This window comes from Mesoplodon densirostris, chromosome 10 (assembly GCF_025265405.1).
Source record: "Mesoplodon densirostris isolate mMesDen1 chromosome 10, mMesDen1 primary haplotype, whole genome shotgun sequence".
NCBI lineage: Eukaryota > Metazoa > Chordata > Mammalia > Artiodactyla > Ziphiidae > Mesoplodon > Mesoplodon densirostris.
Genome location: NC_082670.1, coordinates 83,709,846 through 83,727,187, shown reverse-complemented (window position 1 = coordinate 83,727,187; position 17,342 = coordinate 83,709,846). Strand labels below are relative to the sequence as shown.

The following is a 17,342-nucleotide window of genomic DNA, read 5'->3' as shown; positions in this document are numbered from 1 at the left end:
TTTTTGTGTATAAATTGCTAAAAATATTGAACACAGAACCCCCAAATTATCAAATGAGTTTTCTACAAAAATAGCGTATTACAGTAGATGAGAAAAACAGTTAAATGTTGTTTGTTCATTTTAATCACAGACCAAACAGGTCGGGTGACAAATGTTTTATTCCCATAGTAAAAGGACATATTGCTGAATTAAATTCCTTCTGATAGAAGCGTGCATGAAAAATGCATACATGTGGTGGTGTGAAGGAGTTATAGTTTGGGCATATTTATTGGAAGCAGCACATGAATATTTTGTAAATTATCTATCATTTTGTAAATTGAGGTTATCTCACATTTGGTAATCTGATAAGGGAGTTAAGTAGCTTCCTTTGATCTGTCATTTACAGACTAATTGTTTTTGTTCAAATGAATTGGCATTAGAGTTTACTGTCTTCCTTGTGTTTGCAATAAACGGAATAATCAGAAACTGCTGAATACTCTCGTTTTGTTTCTAAGATTATGATCAAATCATTGATATTAGTTTGTAAAATTTTATTTATATTATTTTTTTAATAGATCTTTATTGGAGTATAATTGCTTCACAATACTGTGTTAGTTTCTGTTGTACAACAAAGTGAATCAGCCATATGCATACATATATCCCCTTATCCCCTCCTTTTTGAGCCTCCCTCCCACCCTCCCTATCCCACCGCTCTAGGTTGTCGCAAAGCACTGAGCTGATCTCCCTGTGCTATGGTGCTGCTTCCCACCAGCTGACTATTTTACATTTGGTAGTGTGTATATGTCCATGCCACTCTCACTTCGGCCCAGCTTCCCCCTCCCCGCAAGTCCATTCTCTATGTCTACGTCTTCATTCCTGCCCTGCCACTAGGTTCATCAGTACCATTTTTTTTTTAGATTCCATATATATGTGCTAGCATATGGTATTTCTTTTTCTCTTTCTGACTTACTTCACTCTGTATGACAGACTCTAGGGCCATCCATCTCACTACAAATAACTCAATTTCATTTCTTTTTATGGTTGAGTAATATTCCATTGTATATATGTGCCACATCTTCTTTATCCATTCATCTCTCAATGGACACTTAGGTTATTTCCATGTCCTGGCTATTGTAAATAGTGCTGCAGTGAACATTGTGATACATGTCTCTTTTTGAATTATGGTTTTCTCAGGGTATATAGCCAGTAGTGGGATTGCTGGGTCATATGGTAGTTCTATTTTTAGTTTTTTAAGGAACCTCCATACTTTTCTCCATAGTGGCTGTATCAATTTACATTCCCACCAACAGTGCAGGAAGGTTCCCTTTTCACCACACCCTTTCCAGCATTTACTGTTTCTAGATTTTTTGATAATGGCCATTGTGACTGTTGTGAGGTGACACCTCATTGTAGTTTTGATTTGCATTTCTCTAATAATTAGTGATGTTGAGCTTCTTTTCATGTGCCTCTTGGCCATCTGTATGTCTTCTTTGGTGAAATGTCTATTTAGGTCTTCGGCCCATTTTTTGATTGGACTGTTTGTTTTTTTGATATTGAGCTCCATGAGCTGTTTGTATATTTTGGAGATTAATCTTTTGTCCGTCGTTTCATTTGTAAATATTTTCTCCCATTCTGAGGGTTGTCTTATCATCGTGTTTATGGTTTCCTTTGCTGTGCAAAGACACTGGCTTGTAAAATTTTAGAAGAAAGTAACTTTTTGATGATTTCCATCACCAGCATCTTGCTAACCCAACTTACTTCTGAAACAAATGACTTCAGAGTAATCTGAATAAATTCTAGATGTGTCTCTTACCACTGAAATTTTCCCCGAAAAGACAGTGGCACAATATTTGAAAGTACCCAAATGCACAATTGAAATTGCAATTCTAGTAAAATTGGGACTCTTTGGAATGTATATCTCCTACATGGACATTAATGGGACAAAAAGGTAAGACATTCTGTGGGAGGAGATAGGCTAATCTTGATTTCTTAACAGTATAGACAGTAAATATTGTACAGATGTGATCTGCAGAGTGGCAAAAGCTTCCTTGCTTTTTTCTAGAATGGTGGTTTTTAAGATGCTTCTAGGAGACCTAGGGTTCTGAGGAGATATTACAAGCGCCGTACAGCTGGGGGTGGGCAATGTGTGTGGCAGGAAGAGGGCTCAGGAACACCAGCTGGATGCTTCAAGTCCCCTTCCTCCCCTTGTTCAACTTTTTCAATGACTCATATCTGTTATATAGAGAGAGCTTCAGAGCAAGATAAGGTATGGAAGAAAAGTTCTGCTATTAAAAAAAAAAAAAGGGTTCATAATTTTTGTTTCAGAACCCAAGTAAAAATCTTTCAAATGAGCAGGCCACTATACTTACAGATGGTAATAAACCTTTTTATCCAATTTCTCTAGTTGCTTTTAATTGGGCCAGTAATATATCTTAGGAAGAAAATGAAGAAGACCAAGGCTGGAAAATGTTTGCGTGAAAGGCCTTTTCAAATTGTTCACTTAGCTAAGGACTGTGTGAAGTTAAATATCACCCTGCTCTCCACCACCACCCCAACCTAGGCACTGGTTTTCCATCTACACAGGTTTCTTGACTGGTATCTTTTAGTTTGAGGGACAGAGAGACCTGTGTTCAATGTTCAGCGACCTGCTGCTCTTCAAATATTAAGGGACTGGGACTTCCCTGGTGGCGCAGTGGTTAAGAATCTGCCTGCCAATGCAGGGGACACGGGTTCGAGCCCTGGTCTGGGAAGATCCCATATGCCGCGGAGCAACTAAGCCCGTGTGCCACAACTACTGAGACCATGCTCTAGAGCCCGCGAGCCACAACTACTGAGCCTGTGCACCCAGAGCCCATGCTCTGCAACAAGAGAAGCCACCGCAATGAGAAGCCCGCACACCATGATGAAGAGTAGCCACCGCTTGCCACAACTAGAGAAAGCCCATGTGCAGCAACAATGACCCAACACAGCCAAAAATAAATAAATAAATAGATAAATAAATAAATAAACTTATTAAAAAAAAATTCTGCCTCCCTCCCTCCCTCCCTCTTTCCTTCCCTCTCTCCCTCTTATTCTCTTTCTTCTTACTTTCTTCCTCTTTTCCTTTCTTTTTAGAAACATTAAATATCTAGGGCTCCATGAGAAAGATTTTGGAAAACACTGTACTTGCCTATCTAAGCAAAGATTTTAGGGGTTAATTTCTACTTTTCTCTGTAATTCCAGAGCCAGCACTGTATCTGGCACAAAATGAATATTTGACAAATGTTTGCTAAATTGAAGGGCACACATCAGAGTATATTAATAAGATGTCAAAATATTATGTTGAAAGTGTTTTACAAAATCACGCCAGTTATTTGGTACCAAGTGTTTGGTACTTTTACAGAAACAAATTATTTAGAAATTGAATTCAATTAATCCACTTTGGGTAGATGGATCAGAATCACAAGATGTCTGATTTGGGACAAGTCCTAGTAGGTATTTAGTCATCATTTTATAGACAGGTCTTACCTTTCATAGTGAATTTATAAAGAGGTTGAAAGAGTTATCTCAAGCAACTGAAGTATAGGAGTAGAGATGTGAGTTCTGGGCTTAACCCGAGTGGGCTCGAACACTGCCTTTGCCACCTACTGGCCAAGGGACTGTGGGCAAATATATCTGCGCCTCAGTTTCCTCATTTGAAAATGTCAATGGTACTTGTACTCCCCTCAATAGGTCACTGTGATGACTTAATGAGATTCAAGCTAAGCACAATGGCACATGGAAACAATATTAGCTATTAATATTATTAAACGCATTATCAGCCAGGATCGCATAGTCACTATGAAATGAGAGGTGACCACACAATTGTAGAGAGGATTTGGGAGACCTTAAAGAATTATGGATGGGAAGGAAGAAATTGTATAACTGAGATCTCCATATTGATGGACCCCAGTACTGGGCAATCTGTAGCATTTTTTTGGGGAGGGAGAGTTAATTCTGGTTTGAAAGTACAACTCCCATAGAATAACTCTTCCCAGGGTAGGGTGTTAGGTGGGCATTTTACTTGTTTGGGCATTCTGCAGGCTCAGGAAGAATCCTCTCTTTTTACTCGTAAGTCCCTGGGAGATTGCATTTTTTAAAGAAACCACAGAAAGAAGAAAGTGCCCCGCGCCTCCGGGAAACGAGTGAGCACAAGTCACCATTCCCTACCTGAACGGGTAGGCAAATGCTACGTCAATGCTGAGGTTACTTTCCGTCTTGTTGACACAGTCCACACTCAGCCGCAGGCCTCCGGAATAGCCACCGCATGTTGCAAATGCAAAGATTGCAAAAAGCTGTGGAGAACAAAGAAACAAAAGAGAAGGCGGCTATTAGGATGGTGCTGATCTCACGAGATCTGTCAACAGGAGCTCAGCGTCTCACACTGAGAAAGGTTGGAGTTCTTCTAAAGTGCGGCATCTTATTTGGTTCAGGCTGGAATGAAGAAGGCCAGGGTGATGATGGGGAATGGGGTGGTGGTGTCTGAAAAAACTGTCTGGAAAGCTGGAGTAATTTTGTTTGTAGAAAAATTAAACACAAGGACAAACTATCTGTGTTTGAGGCCAAATATCGGTGTAAAGAGCTGTCACACCTCAGAAGGTAGAGAAGGTAATCTCACATCAAAGGCTCTGGAGAGCTACACACCAAGGGATTAATGATGGATACCTCCAGATGGGAAGAATTTGGTGTTTCCTTGCTTGCTTCTTTTTGTTTATCTGTATTTTTTGCAATACACATGTTTTGTCTTTTGGAATAATATAGATTTTAAAAAATGCATAGTCAGAGAATTTTAGAGTTGATGGGTAGAGGAAGAGGAGGTGAGTATCTAAAATATGCTATTCCAGAGGACAAGATCTCAGTATATGTCAGCCTCAATGCCCCTTTGGTGGTTCCAACTCTGTATTCCTTGCTCTTTCTGAGTCAACTACTAAAAGGTTCAGCTGGTTACGAACTAATGTCATAGTCAGGTATCCTAGTGTAGAACATGCATCTATGGGAATTAGGTACTGAAAATTAAGAGCAGGAACTCAGGGAAGTCTTCCAGAGAGAAGATACATCTGAGAAGGTGAGAATGGCCTAAGATGGGAAGGAAACAAATGCCAAACTTTGCCCACTTAGTTCGGCTAAATTCAAAAGAACTTCCTGCTCATTTCCAAAGAAAGTCAATCAAGTGCACTTAACACTCACCCATTCTGTAATACTCCCATTTATTTTATTTTAATTTTGGAACTCAGCTTCTTATAGTAGCTTGGAGTCCCCATTAGGAACATCAGATCACTTTGCATAGCGAGAGGAATTCTTGTGTAAGGGTTAAGTGCATGGGCTCTGGAATGTGACGTTGGGAAAGTTGCTTAATTCACCTGTGAAGCCGGCTGGTCCTGAACTTTTGTTTGTTGGGGTTTTTTTGATCACTGATTCAATTTCATTACTAGTGATCAGTTTGTTCAGATTTTCTGTTTCTTCCTGATTCAGTCTTTTTTTGTTGTTTTTTGAATTTAATTTTTTTTATACAGCAGGTTCTTCTTAGTTATCTATTTTATACATATTAGTGTATATATGTCAATCCCAGTCTCCCAATTCATCCCATCACCACCACACACACACCCCTGCCCCTGCCCCATTCCTGATTCAGTCTTGGAAGATTGTATGTTTCCAGGAATTTATCCATTTCTTTGCGGTTATCTAATTTGTTGGCATATAATTGTTTGTAGTAATCTCTTATGATCCTTTCTATTTCTGTGGTGTCGGTTGTAACTTCTCTTTCATTTTTGATTTTATTCATTTGGGCCCTTTCTCTTTTTTTCTTGATGAGTCTAGCTAAAGGTTTATCAATTTTGTTTATCTTCTCAAAGAACCAGCTCTTAGTTTCATTGATCCTTTCTATTGGTTTTTAGTCTCTATTTCATTTATTACCACTTTGATCTCTATTATTTCTTTTTCTTCTACTAACTTTGGGCTTTGTTCTTCTTTTTCTAGTTCCTGTAGGTGTAATGTTAGATTGTTTATTTGAGATTTTTCTTGTTTCCTGATGTAGGCCTGTATTGCTATAAACTTCCTTCTTAGATCTGCCTTTGCTGAGTCCCACAGATTTTGGAATGTTTTGTTTCTATTTTCATTTGTCTCCAGGTATTTTGTGATTTCCTCTTTGATTTCTTCAGTGATCCCATGGACCAGAAGAAGCATGTTTGGTAGCATGCTGTTTAGCCTTTAAGTCTTTGTGTTTTTCACAGTTTTCTTCTTGTAATTGAGAGTCTAGTCTTATACCACTGTGGTGGGAAAAGATGCTTGAAGTGATTTCAGTCTTCTTACATTTGAGACTCATTTTTTCATCTAACATGTGATCTATCCTGGAGAATGTTCTAAGTGCATTTCAGAAAAATGCATATCCTGCTCTTTTGGGGTGGAATATTCTGTATTTATATATTAAGTCAATCAGATATAATGTGTCATTTAAGGTCAATGTTTCCTGATTGATTTTCTGTCTGGATGATCTATCCATTGATATAAGTGGGGTGTTAAAGTCCCTTGCTATTATTGTATTGCTGTCAATTTCTCCTTTTATGTCTGTTAATATTTGCTTTACTGTTGGATTAATCTTTTCTATTATTATGTAAGGCCCTTCTTTGTCTCTTTTTACAGTCTTTGCTTTAAAGTCTATTTAATCTGATGTAAGTATTGATACCCCAGCTTTCTTTTTGTTTCCGTTTGCATAGAATATCTTTTTCCACTTCTTCACTGTGTGTCTTTCACTCTGAAGTGGCTCTGAGGCCCGACTGAGACCGTTGTGGGTATGCTGGTATGTGGGGCTGGACCCGTGGAGCAGGAGACACCTGGAGGGGTGCCAGTGCCAGCTGGGGATGCCTGTTGGGTAGAACGTGGCAGCAGCTGCTTTGGGGGAGCCAGTTAGGGTAGGCAGGTTGGGCAGGGTAGGTCCTCAGGGAAATACTTGGTTGGTGCACATGGTGTTAGTTAAGTTGATGGAGAGTGACAGAAATGGTACATGCCCATGCTGGGCCCACGAGGTGGATGGAGAGTTTAAAAAAAAAAAGGCACCTGCCACTTCTTCTGTCCCTGGAGAAAACTTCACCAGATCTCTGCCCCTCCAGCACATGCCCTAAAATTTAGTCAATGGGGCTTCCCTGGTGGCGCAGTGGTTGAGAGTCCGCCTGCCGATGCAGGGGACGTGGGTTCGTGCCCCGGTCCGGGAAGATCCCACATGCCGCGGAGCGGCTGGGCCCGTGAGCCATGGCCGCTGAGCCTGCGCGTCCGGAGCCTGTGCCCCGCAACGGGAGAGGCCACAACAGTGAGAGGCCCGCGTACCGCAAAAAAAAAAAAAAAAAAAAAAATTTAGTCAATGAATCTCTATCTTCTATGACACAGGCACTTCTTTAAAAAAATTTATTTATTTTATTTTTGGCTGCTTTGGGTCTTCGTTGCTGTGCACGGGCTTGTTCTACTTGCGGTAAGCGGGGGCTGCTCTTTGTTGCGGTGCGTGGGCTTCTCATTGCGGTGGCTTCTCTTGTTGCGGAGCACAGGCTCTAGGCATGCAGGCTTCAGTAGTTGTGGCTTGTGGGCTTAGCTGCTCCATGGCATGTGGGATCTTCCCGGACCAGGTCTCGAACCCGTGTCCCCTGCACTGGCAGGCGGATTCTTAACCACTGCACCACCAGGGAAACCTGACACAGGAACTTTTTAAGCTGCTGCTTCTGCACTGGGACTTGGAGCAAGTGAGTATGTGTGTATGCTCTTCAAGAACTAAGTCTCAGTTTTCCACAGTCCTCCAGCTTTCCTGGACATAAGCCGCTCTGGCTTTCAAAGCCAGACGTTATAGGGGCTCATCTTTCTGGTGCAGCTCCCCCAGCCTGGGGAGCCCAATGTGGGGCTCAAACCTCTTGCTCCTCAGGGGAGACCACCATGGCTGTGATATCCCTCCCTCTGTGGGTCAGGGCACCAGGGGTGACAATGAGATCTCCGGAGGATAAAGCTTTGACTTATAGCATTTGCCAATTTCCATGGTGTAAATACTCCCACCATGGCCAATTCCAAGCTACCAACATAACACCTCTGAACCTTGACTGGGAAGAGAGCTGCACAGTCAGCTGTGCTCTAGCACACCACTGCCACCAAAAGAATTTCCCTGACTCTCCCCTGGAGCAAGAACCATGGACTAATTTCATTGATTCACTCCTCTTATTTCATATTTACTCTTATTTCATATCTCATATTTTCTCTCATTTTAGAGAAATTATTCATTCATTTATCCATTCAATCACTTATTATTCACTTACTGATTTAGCTACTGTAGGAGAGACCGTTGATGCTCTGCTGAGATCCCCGCAGCCCACCCTACAGGCCACCTGCATTTTCAGGGGGACAGTCCTCATACGTATCAAAGGCTCCTCCCTAAACACTCGAGGCTCTCCGCTGAGGGCTTTCTCAGGCAGCAGGAATGCAGCCTGTGACTGGGGCACGGTGCGAGTCTCTGGGAGTCAATTCCCTGGCAGCTTCCAAACAATGTGGGATGGAAACTGGTGGATAAACCCCCAGTGTCCTTGTCTGTCTGTGGGGAAAGTTTGAGGTGTGTTCAATATAGTTTCTTTTTTTTTTTTTTTTTTTTGCGGTATGCGGGCCTCTCACTGTTGTGGCCTCTCCCGTTGCGGAGCACAGGCTCCGGATGCGCAGGCCCAGCGGCCATGGCTCACGGGCCCAGCCGCTCCGCGGCATATGGGATCCTCCCAGACCGGGGCACGAACCCGTATCCCCTGCATCGGCAGGCGGACTCTCAACCACTGCGCCACCAGGGAGGCCCGAGGTGTGTTCAATATAGTTTCTTCCAATGGGATTAAGCCCCTGTTGCCCACAGCAACATCTGCTCACGAACGACACCCTTGGTGGGCGTTTTCCTTTTTCTGTCTCATTTCCCCACTCATCATTGTGCTTCCTGGCATTACTTCTCAGGTGACCTTGCTGAGTCTAAATTCTTGTATTTTCAAAAAGCAGGTCTCAGGATCTGCTTTTGAGGAATGCAACTGAGACAGTTACCAAACACGGACCCAGCACTGATTACTCTCTAGGCACTGCAGTGGCCCTAGGACTGTATTAATGGAAGGACTGGTACCGGCCAGCACACCTTAGCTCATGCCTCTCAGCTTCTAGCTTGCCACGCTCTCATCTCTGCAGCCCTCTCCAAAGAAGCTGAGCCCCTTTGCAAACACAAAGTCTTCTTGGACTACGTCGTCCAAAGGAGGGCTCCTGACCCCAGCCCACCCCACCCTGACTCCCATTATTCCCTGCCGCTGTTGTTGTTTACCTGAGCAGACATTTAAAAACCTGTATTTGTTCGGCATAGTGTATTCACCTGTTTACGTTTTGTCTGACCACTTCCCGGAGGAAAGGTAATACCCTTGTCTGTGTTTACTGATGAATCCCAGCCCTTGGCACGAAGTAGGTGCTCCCTAAACACACATTGACTAAATACGTAAATATAGTTGGCTCCCCTACCTCTAGGGAACTTGCTGTCCATTTGGGGATGCAGACAAGTGGATGAACAGGTGCAGTGACAGTGCTTTATGGTGGTGGCAGTCACTGGAGTATGCTAGAGAAAAATGTGGTGCATGCTTGCAGAGGAGTGGAGGGGATGTGAGGAGTGGAGTGGAGTCTGGAGGAATGGAGAGCTAAGCAGACACCAGGGAAGCATGCCAGGTTTAGCTGGGTAAGAGGGAGAAAATGAGTGTTTTAGGCAGAGAGAGCAAGTCAAAGATACTCAAGTGAGCAAGTGAGGCACATCTCGGCTGTGCAGTTGGGAGGACAGAAGCAGACATTGTAAGATGGGAGGAAAGCGGTGACTCCATTCAGGAGGCAAGAGGGATGCGTCAGGTCTGGTCTAGGAAGGATCCGAAAACTAAGGCCCCTGAGCCATGTCCAGCCACATCCATTCACTCGCGTATGGTCTACGGCTGCTTTCAGGTTACAATGATAGAGCTGAGTATGGACAGTAAAGACTCTATGGTCCAAAAGGCAAACCTATTTACTATCTGGTCGTTTACAGAAATCGTCCGTCTGTACGAGGAAACCTGGGTTTTAGGAGGGGGCTGGGTTTTTGGCAGGGGAGAGGCGTGACAAATCTGCATTTCAGAAAAGCCACACTGGCAACAGTGGAGAGTGCGGATGGAGAGAGGGCAGGACCTGATGCTGGAGGATGAGCAAGTGTCTCATTTCCCCAGACAGTCTGCAGACGCTTTGTCAGCAGGACCACCTCAGTTCTCTTTGTATCCTTGCTGTGCCAAAACATGGTAGGCGGCTCATAAATGTTGTCAAGTGAATGAAAATATGAATGAATGAGCAAGACAAGATGAGAGGATGAAGGGCTTGAAAACGTGAACCCTGGCGCCGAAGCCCAGAATAATAAACACTGTGAAGGCGATGATGACGGCGATGATAACGATGACGATAGCACTAAAAAAATGAACCACATTTGATTCTCGGGGCCGGTCTCTTCAGTAAATACGTTATTGATATGAGCCCATTTAATCCTCTCAACAACCCTCTGAAGTGGAAACATAACCCCTCATTTTTCACATGAAGAAACTGGGTCAAACTGCACGCCAAGATCACATGGGTTATTGGTATGTTAAGTAGTCATGGTTTGAACTCAGATCTGCCTTTCTCTAAAGTTTATCTTCCTTCCTCCCAACTCTCCCAGAGCTGTGAAGGGCATCTCACTTGGCTGGAGCAGACTATGGAAAGACTAATATCAATTATGGGCTAGTTAAGGCTTTCTCTGTCACATCAATGCTCAGGAAGCCAAGTGAGGACTAAATGAAGCATCTGTAAGACAAAGCCCTGATCATCCACGTGGATGCCAGTGGCAGCGCATGGACCTTGCCTCAGCCTCACAAGCCTTCGCTCTGCAGTATCACAGGACATTAGGGCGGAGGGACTTAGAATCTGATGTGATAAGAGCACTGGAGAAGCCTGCCAGGAGTAGTTCTGCCAATTACATTTAACAAGACCCTCTTCCTAATTCTCAGCCACCCATGGTGGGTTGCCGCGGGCAGGGGGGGATTCCTCACTTTCACTCCTGTCCATCATTCAACAGCTTATAGGTGAAAGAGACCCAGTTCCTGCCTCTGATGAAGCCCTCTGGTGCCTTCTCCTTTTATGATTTGTCTTGGGCTGATGAGTCATTGGTCCTTAGCACCCCTGAGGAGCATTTCTGGGAACACAGTTGTTTAAAAGAGCCGATTACTCACTAGTAGCCCTGGAAAAGTGAGGAATACACACTGTCAGGATATTTTCTGGTGCAGAAAGAGTATTCCATTAACTGTGGCTTCCCTCATATCCCAGAGGCTGCCCAGGAGGCCCTCAGCTGACTGTTGAATGCCTCTAAAACTTAATGTTCCAATTTTACTCATTTTGGTCCAATTCTTCTTTCTTCTAGTGTTTCTTCTCTTATTAATAATTGGATTTTTCCAAAGAAATTGACAAAGTACCTACTCTGGCCATCAGTTTATGGTTACTGCAACACTCTGACCCAGAAAGTTTTTGTGAACAACCTTGTAAAATCTCGGATGAGACCTTGCCGTGAAGATAAAAACTGCAGGTCATCCCTGGAAGACAATATAATTCTATCTTATTTGGAGGCACTGAAAACCATGGTCAAGAAGCTCTCCCCCATAAAGCTGTATGTTTTTTCTTGTCGTTGTATATAACTATCTGTATTCTTAACCAGCTCCAATATCTGCCATGCTGCTTTCCATTTCAGGCTACCTGTCAAGAATTGTATACTGTGCCCTTCTAGCTGCTGTGTGATTTATATGAAATCTTCCCAAGCAAAGGCAGCCTCATAAAATTGGCACTTCATAGTAGCACCGGAGGAATTCTGACCAAGCCCTACAGAAGGAGAACCCCAAATTACTTATATAGCATAAGAAGTTTCTGTTTTCATTTTCTTAAACCTGTAGCCTGGAGATGGATCACTTAATAACATATTTGGGCACAGGTAACAGAAAGTTTGATAAATAGTGGCTTAAACAAAGAGGACTTTGTTTTTCATACGTATTGAGAAGTCCAGAACTAAGTGGCTGCTGGTATGATGATGTCTGAGCCAACATCTCTTTGTTTCCTGTGGTCTCTGCCTCATCACCAAAAAATGGTTGCTGCATTTCCATGGATATCCTTAGCTGCACGGGAGCCTGAGAAGTGAATATTTGGCTTTCCTGGGCTGCAGCGGGGAGGTAGGCAATGGTACAAGGGCTGCGAATGGTTATTCAGTCAGCCAGTTGCCACTGTCTGCCCCAGAAATTTATGGGAGATGAAGAAGTAAAACAAGCATGCATGGCATTTTATAAAGGCAAGATAGCATAGTCAAGCCCATTCAGCATCTAGTCATTTCCTCTTCCCTGGACAGTACCTAGAAAGTCCTGTGCCTTATATGCTAAATTTAACACTTGCCCATGAAGAGAAATGTAAATTTCTGCTTGAATTTTATTTTCCAACATAAAGCCTGATATAAATCTTTAAAGTAAAATGCATGACTGAAATAGTAAAAATAAATTGGAAACTTCATGCCTATTAAAAAAATAATCAAATAAATTTTGAAGTAGTCAATCAATGAACTATTATGTGATAGTTAAAAAGTATGAAAAGCAGTATAGAAAGTTATAGGTGATCTTATGTAAAGCAAAACAAAAAAAAAGCAAATTCCCAAGTATGACATATGTGCATTACATTTTTGTAAAAGGAAGTATTTATACATGTATACATTTTTAATGGACTTGAAAAGGTCTAGAAAGGTTGTACTGAAGTATTATCAGTTTTTAACATTAAGGAGTGAATTTTGGAAGCAGAATCTTATTTTAAAATTATTTTTGTATTGTTTCCACTTCTTCCAATAAGCATGTATAACTTTCGCAACTAAAAAAAAGATTTTATTAAAGCAAACTTACCATTACCAAAGGGGAGAGGGAGGGTGGGAAGGACAAATTAGGCATATGGGGTTAACAGATACAAACTACTATACATAAAATAGATAAGCAATAGGATTTACTGTATAGCACAGGGAATTATATTCAATATCTTGTAATAACCTACAATGGAAAATAGTCTGAAAAAATATATAACTGAATCACTTTGCTGTACACCTGAAACAAACACAATATTGTAAATCAACTATACTTCAATTTTAAAAAAAGATCTTATTACAATTGTAAATTTAGACAATCTCTGGGTAACTTGAACAAAGTAAATTCAGGCCTGTCATTAGACAGCTATGCTATTTTTAACTTCCATTTTGATGAAGAAATGTAAAATCAAAGAAAACCCACTCCCTTTCAGAATTCATAATGACTTCAAATTATTTACATTTGGGGGAGGGACAATATAAGAATGGGGGGGAAAGGGTTATTATGGGATTATATGAAATCATGTGAGTGAAACTTCTGAAAACTGTAAAGCACTATAGAATTTAAAGAATCTTTCACTCAACAAAAAAAGTTTAAAAATTATTTACATTTATAGAGAGTGTAAATGGAATCACATTTTTGACTTGCTCATTTATTAAAATACTTTGGCAAAGTCACTGTTTACAATCAAGGTAAGACTATTTCAAAATATACCATGGGAATATATGCTTAAGAATGTGTCAATCTTTAGTTGAGTAGAAGTGTAACTTACCTTTGTCAGATTTAGTGATGGTCATTGTTTTTAAAGGACTCCACTCCCATTCTCTCATATCCGTCATAACGGAATAACAAGAAAAAATAAAAATTCCACAGAACTTCTCACCGAGAACTGAAACCATTTCTCTGACACCTGACTTAAGAGTCTTATGAATTAATTTCTTGCCTATTGTAGTGGTTTTGAACTTGACATTTTTCTGGAGAAATTTGACGTTAGATCACTGAAGAAAATCATTGATAGATATCTTAACTGCACACTTTTGCTTGATAGGAAAATTAGAGTAAGATAAACGCATGGAACACAGCCATTGTTCTGTAATTTAATAGCATGTATGGAATATGCTGGCATGAACTATTCCTTGCTAGAAGCTATGTTTTCATGATAATGTAGAATGTTTAGAATTTTTTAAAAACTAAAGTCACAATCCTTTAACCCCATTTTCTTTTTATAAAGAGCAGGCTTTAGTTACCATGTCTCTAAATAGAAAGTAAAAGTCAGGTTGGGATTCTATTCTGGATGAATTCGGTGTATTTCATGTGTCTTCTTTAAAATTCGAACATTTCATGAAACAGAGTTATATTTATCCATAAAGCAAATTAGAATAACATAGGATTATTTGGGGGAAAAATATGGATCCATAACAAACTGGCCACATTTAATTAATTCTTTTCATTAGACTGTATGGCTCATTAAACAGAGAAGTTTCTGTCATTTGCTCTCCTTTAAAAAAATTAAAACAATAATATTTTGTCTTAAATGCAGCTTCACTTTAACGAAACACAAGCACAGGGTCCCATGAAAAGAACAGAAGGAGCTGATTTTTTCTGCTTGTTTAGCCATTTTTATGCTTGTGGCTATATTATAAATAAATAAAATCCAGGGCTTATCAACTATAAGCCAGGAATATGAACAGCCATCATATTTAAGCTCATGAACTAAGAGGCAGAAACCCAGAATGAGTCATAAAACCATTTATTGTCAGAAGAATTTTAAAACATGCAAATAACTATGTAGAGAGATTCGGAGGCCTTTCTACATTCTACTTGCTTTGCACACACCTCACTGGCAAGTTGCATCTCTCTACTGTTCATACTTCAAGATATTTGTGAAGTTCTGATTGTTCTGATTCTTGACCTGGGAATCAATGTCTGAACCTCCCAAACATAATGCATAGTCATCAAATCACCTCTGGAATAACAGGGCACTTGCTACCATGTATTATTTTGATTATGTAATGGAAAAGAAGCAAGTCTGACATAGGCAGTTAAAAGGTAGCATTTATTCATTTGAAAAATACCCAAAATACTAGAGTAGAAGTTCTGGAGGAACAGTTTGAAGTATATTTTAAAGTAATATTTTCTAATTATAATTCTAATCATAACAACACAACTGCTGCTACTATTTAGGGAGCTTCTACTTGTGTCCAGCAATACACTTGTCTTTAATGACTGTAATGTGCTTTACAGACATTATCTCATTAAAATCTCATACCTCTGTGAGGTAGGTATCATCATCACCCCCATTTCAGAGCTGGGTAAACCATGGCATTGAGGGGTTAAGTGACTCATCCAAGACCACACAGATAGAGAAAGAGAGTTTGAATCCATGAGGTCATAACTATACTAAAAGGAACAATTAATCATAAAAATCTAATTGGTCACTGTTAGAGGATACTAGTGAACTAAAAAACTCGTAAATGAAAGGGAAGCATCAATCATTTATCCTGCCTTTTCTTTAAGAATGCTACCAGTATGTGACCTAATAGTAGAGAAGAAGTTTGCCTTCATAGAACTATTCACCTAATAATGACAAAGAATTAGAATATCACCATTTTGCAACCTGTTATGGACTGAATATTTGTGCCTCTACCCTAATGCATATGTTGAATCCCTAACCCCCACTGTGGCTGTATTTGGGGATGATGCCTCTAAGGAAGTAATTCAGGTTAAATGAAGTTAAGGGTGGGCCCCAATGCCATAGGATTAGTGTTCTTTTATTATTATTATTATTTTTATTGACGTATAGTTGATTTGCAATGTGGTGCCAATCTCTGCTGTACAGCAAAGTGACTCAGTTATACACATATAGACATTCTTTTTTTATATTCTTTTGCATTACAGTTTATAACAGGATATTGAACATAGTTCCCTGTGCTATACATTAGGACCTTGTTGTATGTCCATTCTAAATGTAATAGTTTGCATCTAGCAACCCCAAACTCCCAGTCCATCCCTCTCCCTCCCGCCCTCCCTTACGGCAACCAAAAGTCTGAACTCTATGTCTGTATGTTTCTGTTTTGTAGATAGGTTCATTTGTGCCATATTTTAGATTCCACGTATAAGTGATATCATACGGTATTTGTCTACAACTAGAGATTATCATACTAAGTAAAGTAAGTCAGAAAGAGAAAGGATTAGTGCTCTTAAAAGAAGAAACACCAGGGCTTGCTCCCTTTCCCTGTATCTCTCCCTGTGTGTACTGACCAAGGAAAGGAGCACACAGCAAGGTGGCAGCCACTTACAAGTCAAGAGAAGAGGCCTCAGAATGAAATCTGCCTTGCAAGCATGTTAAACTTGGACTTGTCAGCCTCCAGAACTGTGAGAAATAAATTTCTAATTTTTAAGCCACCCAGTCTTTGGTACTTTGTTATGGCAGCCCAACCTAAGACACAACGCTTAACAAATTAATCTAAGCACTGATGACTGATAACACAAAAAGAGAGACAGCCAGATATTATGTGCCTCTAATGGAAGAAGATCTTACCAATTTTGAGGTATTCTTTGCAAAAAAAACCCCCCAAAACCTGAATTTGATCAAGTCTCTATGTCCAACTGCCAATTTACAAAAAAAATGCAGGAGAGAGAGAGAGGTACGTGTAAAATGACATCACAAGGGTGAAATCAGCAAAATCCAGATGCCGAGAAACTCTCCAGGTGTAAATACCTTGTTTGTTCAAGAATAACAACAATAAACTATTAAACTGTATGAATAATGACACAGAAGAGGAGCCTGAGAGAGAAGAGCTTATGCATGAAAAGGTCTAATAGATATATCAAAACTCCAGGTTTCAGAAAACTTAAAAAAAAAAGTCATGAGATTAAGAGAGATATTTGGAAATTTATAGATATTTGATGACAACTGAATTATTGCTCATTTTTAAGACATGTGAAATGGTATTGTAGTGTTTTTGTTTTCAGTACCTTTGAGAGATACACACCAATTTATTACAGAAGAAATGATCTAATGCTTGGGGAGTATAAAAGGAATAATGTTAGCTATGAGTTGATTATTGCTGGAACGATAAGGAAACAGAGGCTCATTATATTATTCTGTGTTTTTTATATGCTTGAAATCTTCCATTATTAAAAGTTTTTACAAATTTGAGATCATATTATAAACCAATCTAGATATACATGTCCATGTGTAGTCAAAATTGAATAGTTTTTTAAATTTAATATGTATGTGAACAGTTTTCAAGATTTTTTGTTTAAGGATATTCAAGAATAATCTTAAAATTTCCGAGAGGATCACTTTTTAAAAAAAATTTTTTTATTGGAGTATAGTTGCTTTATAGTGTTGTGTTAGTTTCTACTGTATAGCAAAGTGAATCAGCTATACGTATACATATATCCCCTCTTTTTTGGATTTCCTTCCCATTTAGGTCA

General features: G+C 40.3%; 1 protein-coding gene across 2 annotated transcripts in view; it reads right to left on the bottom strand.

Annotated features, from left to right (window-relative positions):
- SYNPR (synaptoporin) overlaps nt 1-17,342 on the bottom strand; it is a 288,928-nt gene that overhangs the window by 106,499 nt on the left and 165,087 nt on the right. For both annotated transcript variants that reach the window (XM_060109604.1, XM_060109605.1), the window contains one exon: nt 4,168-4,292. In XM_060109604.1, coding sequence (XP_059965587.1) covers nt 4,168-4,292 — 125 coding nt within the window. The remainder of the gene's footprint in view (nt 1-4,167; nt 4,293-17,342) is intronic.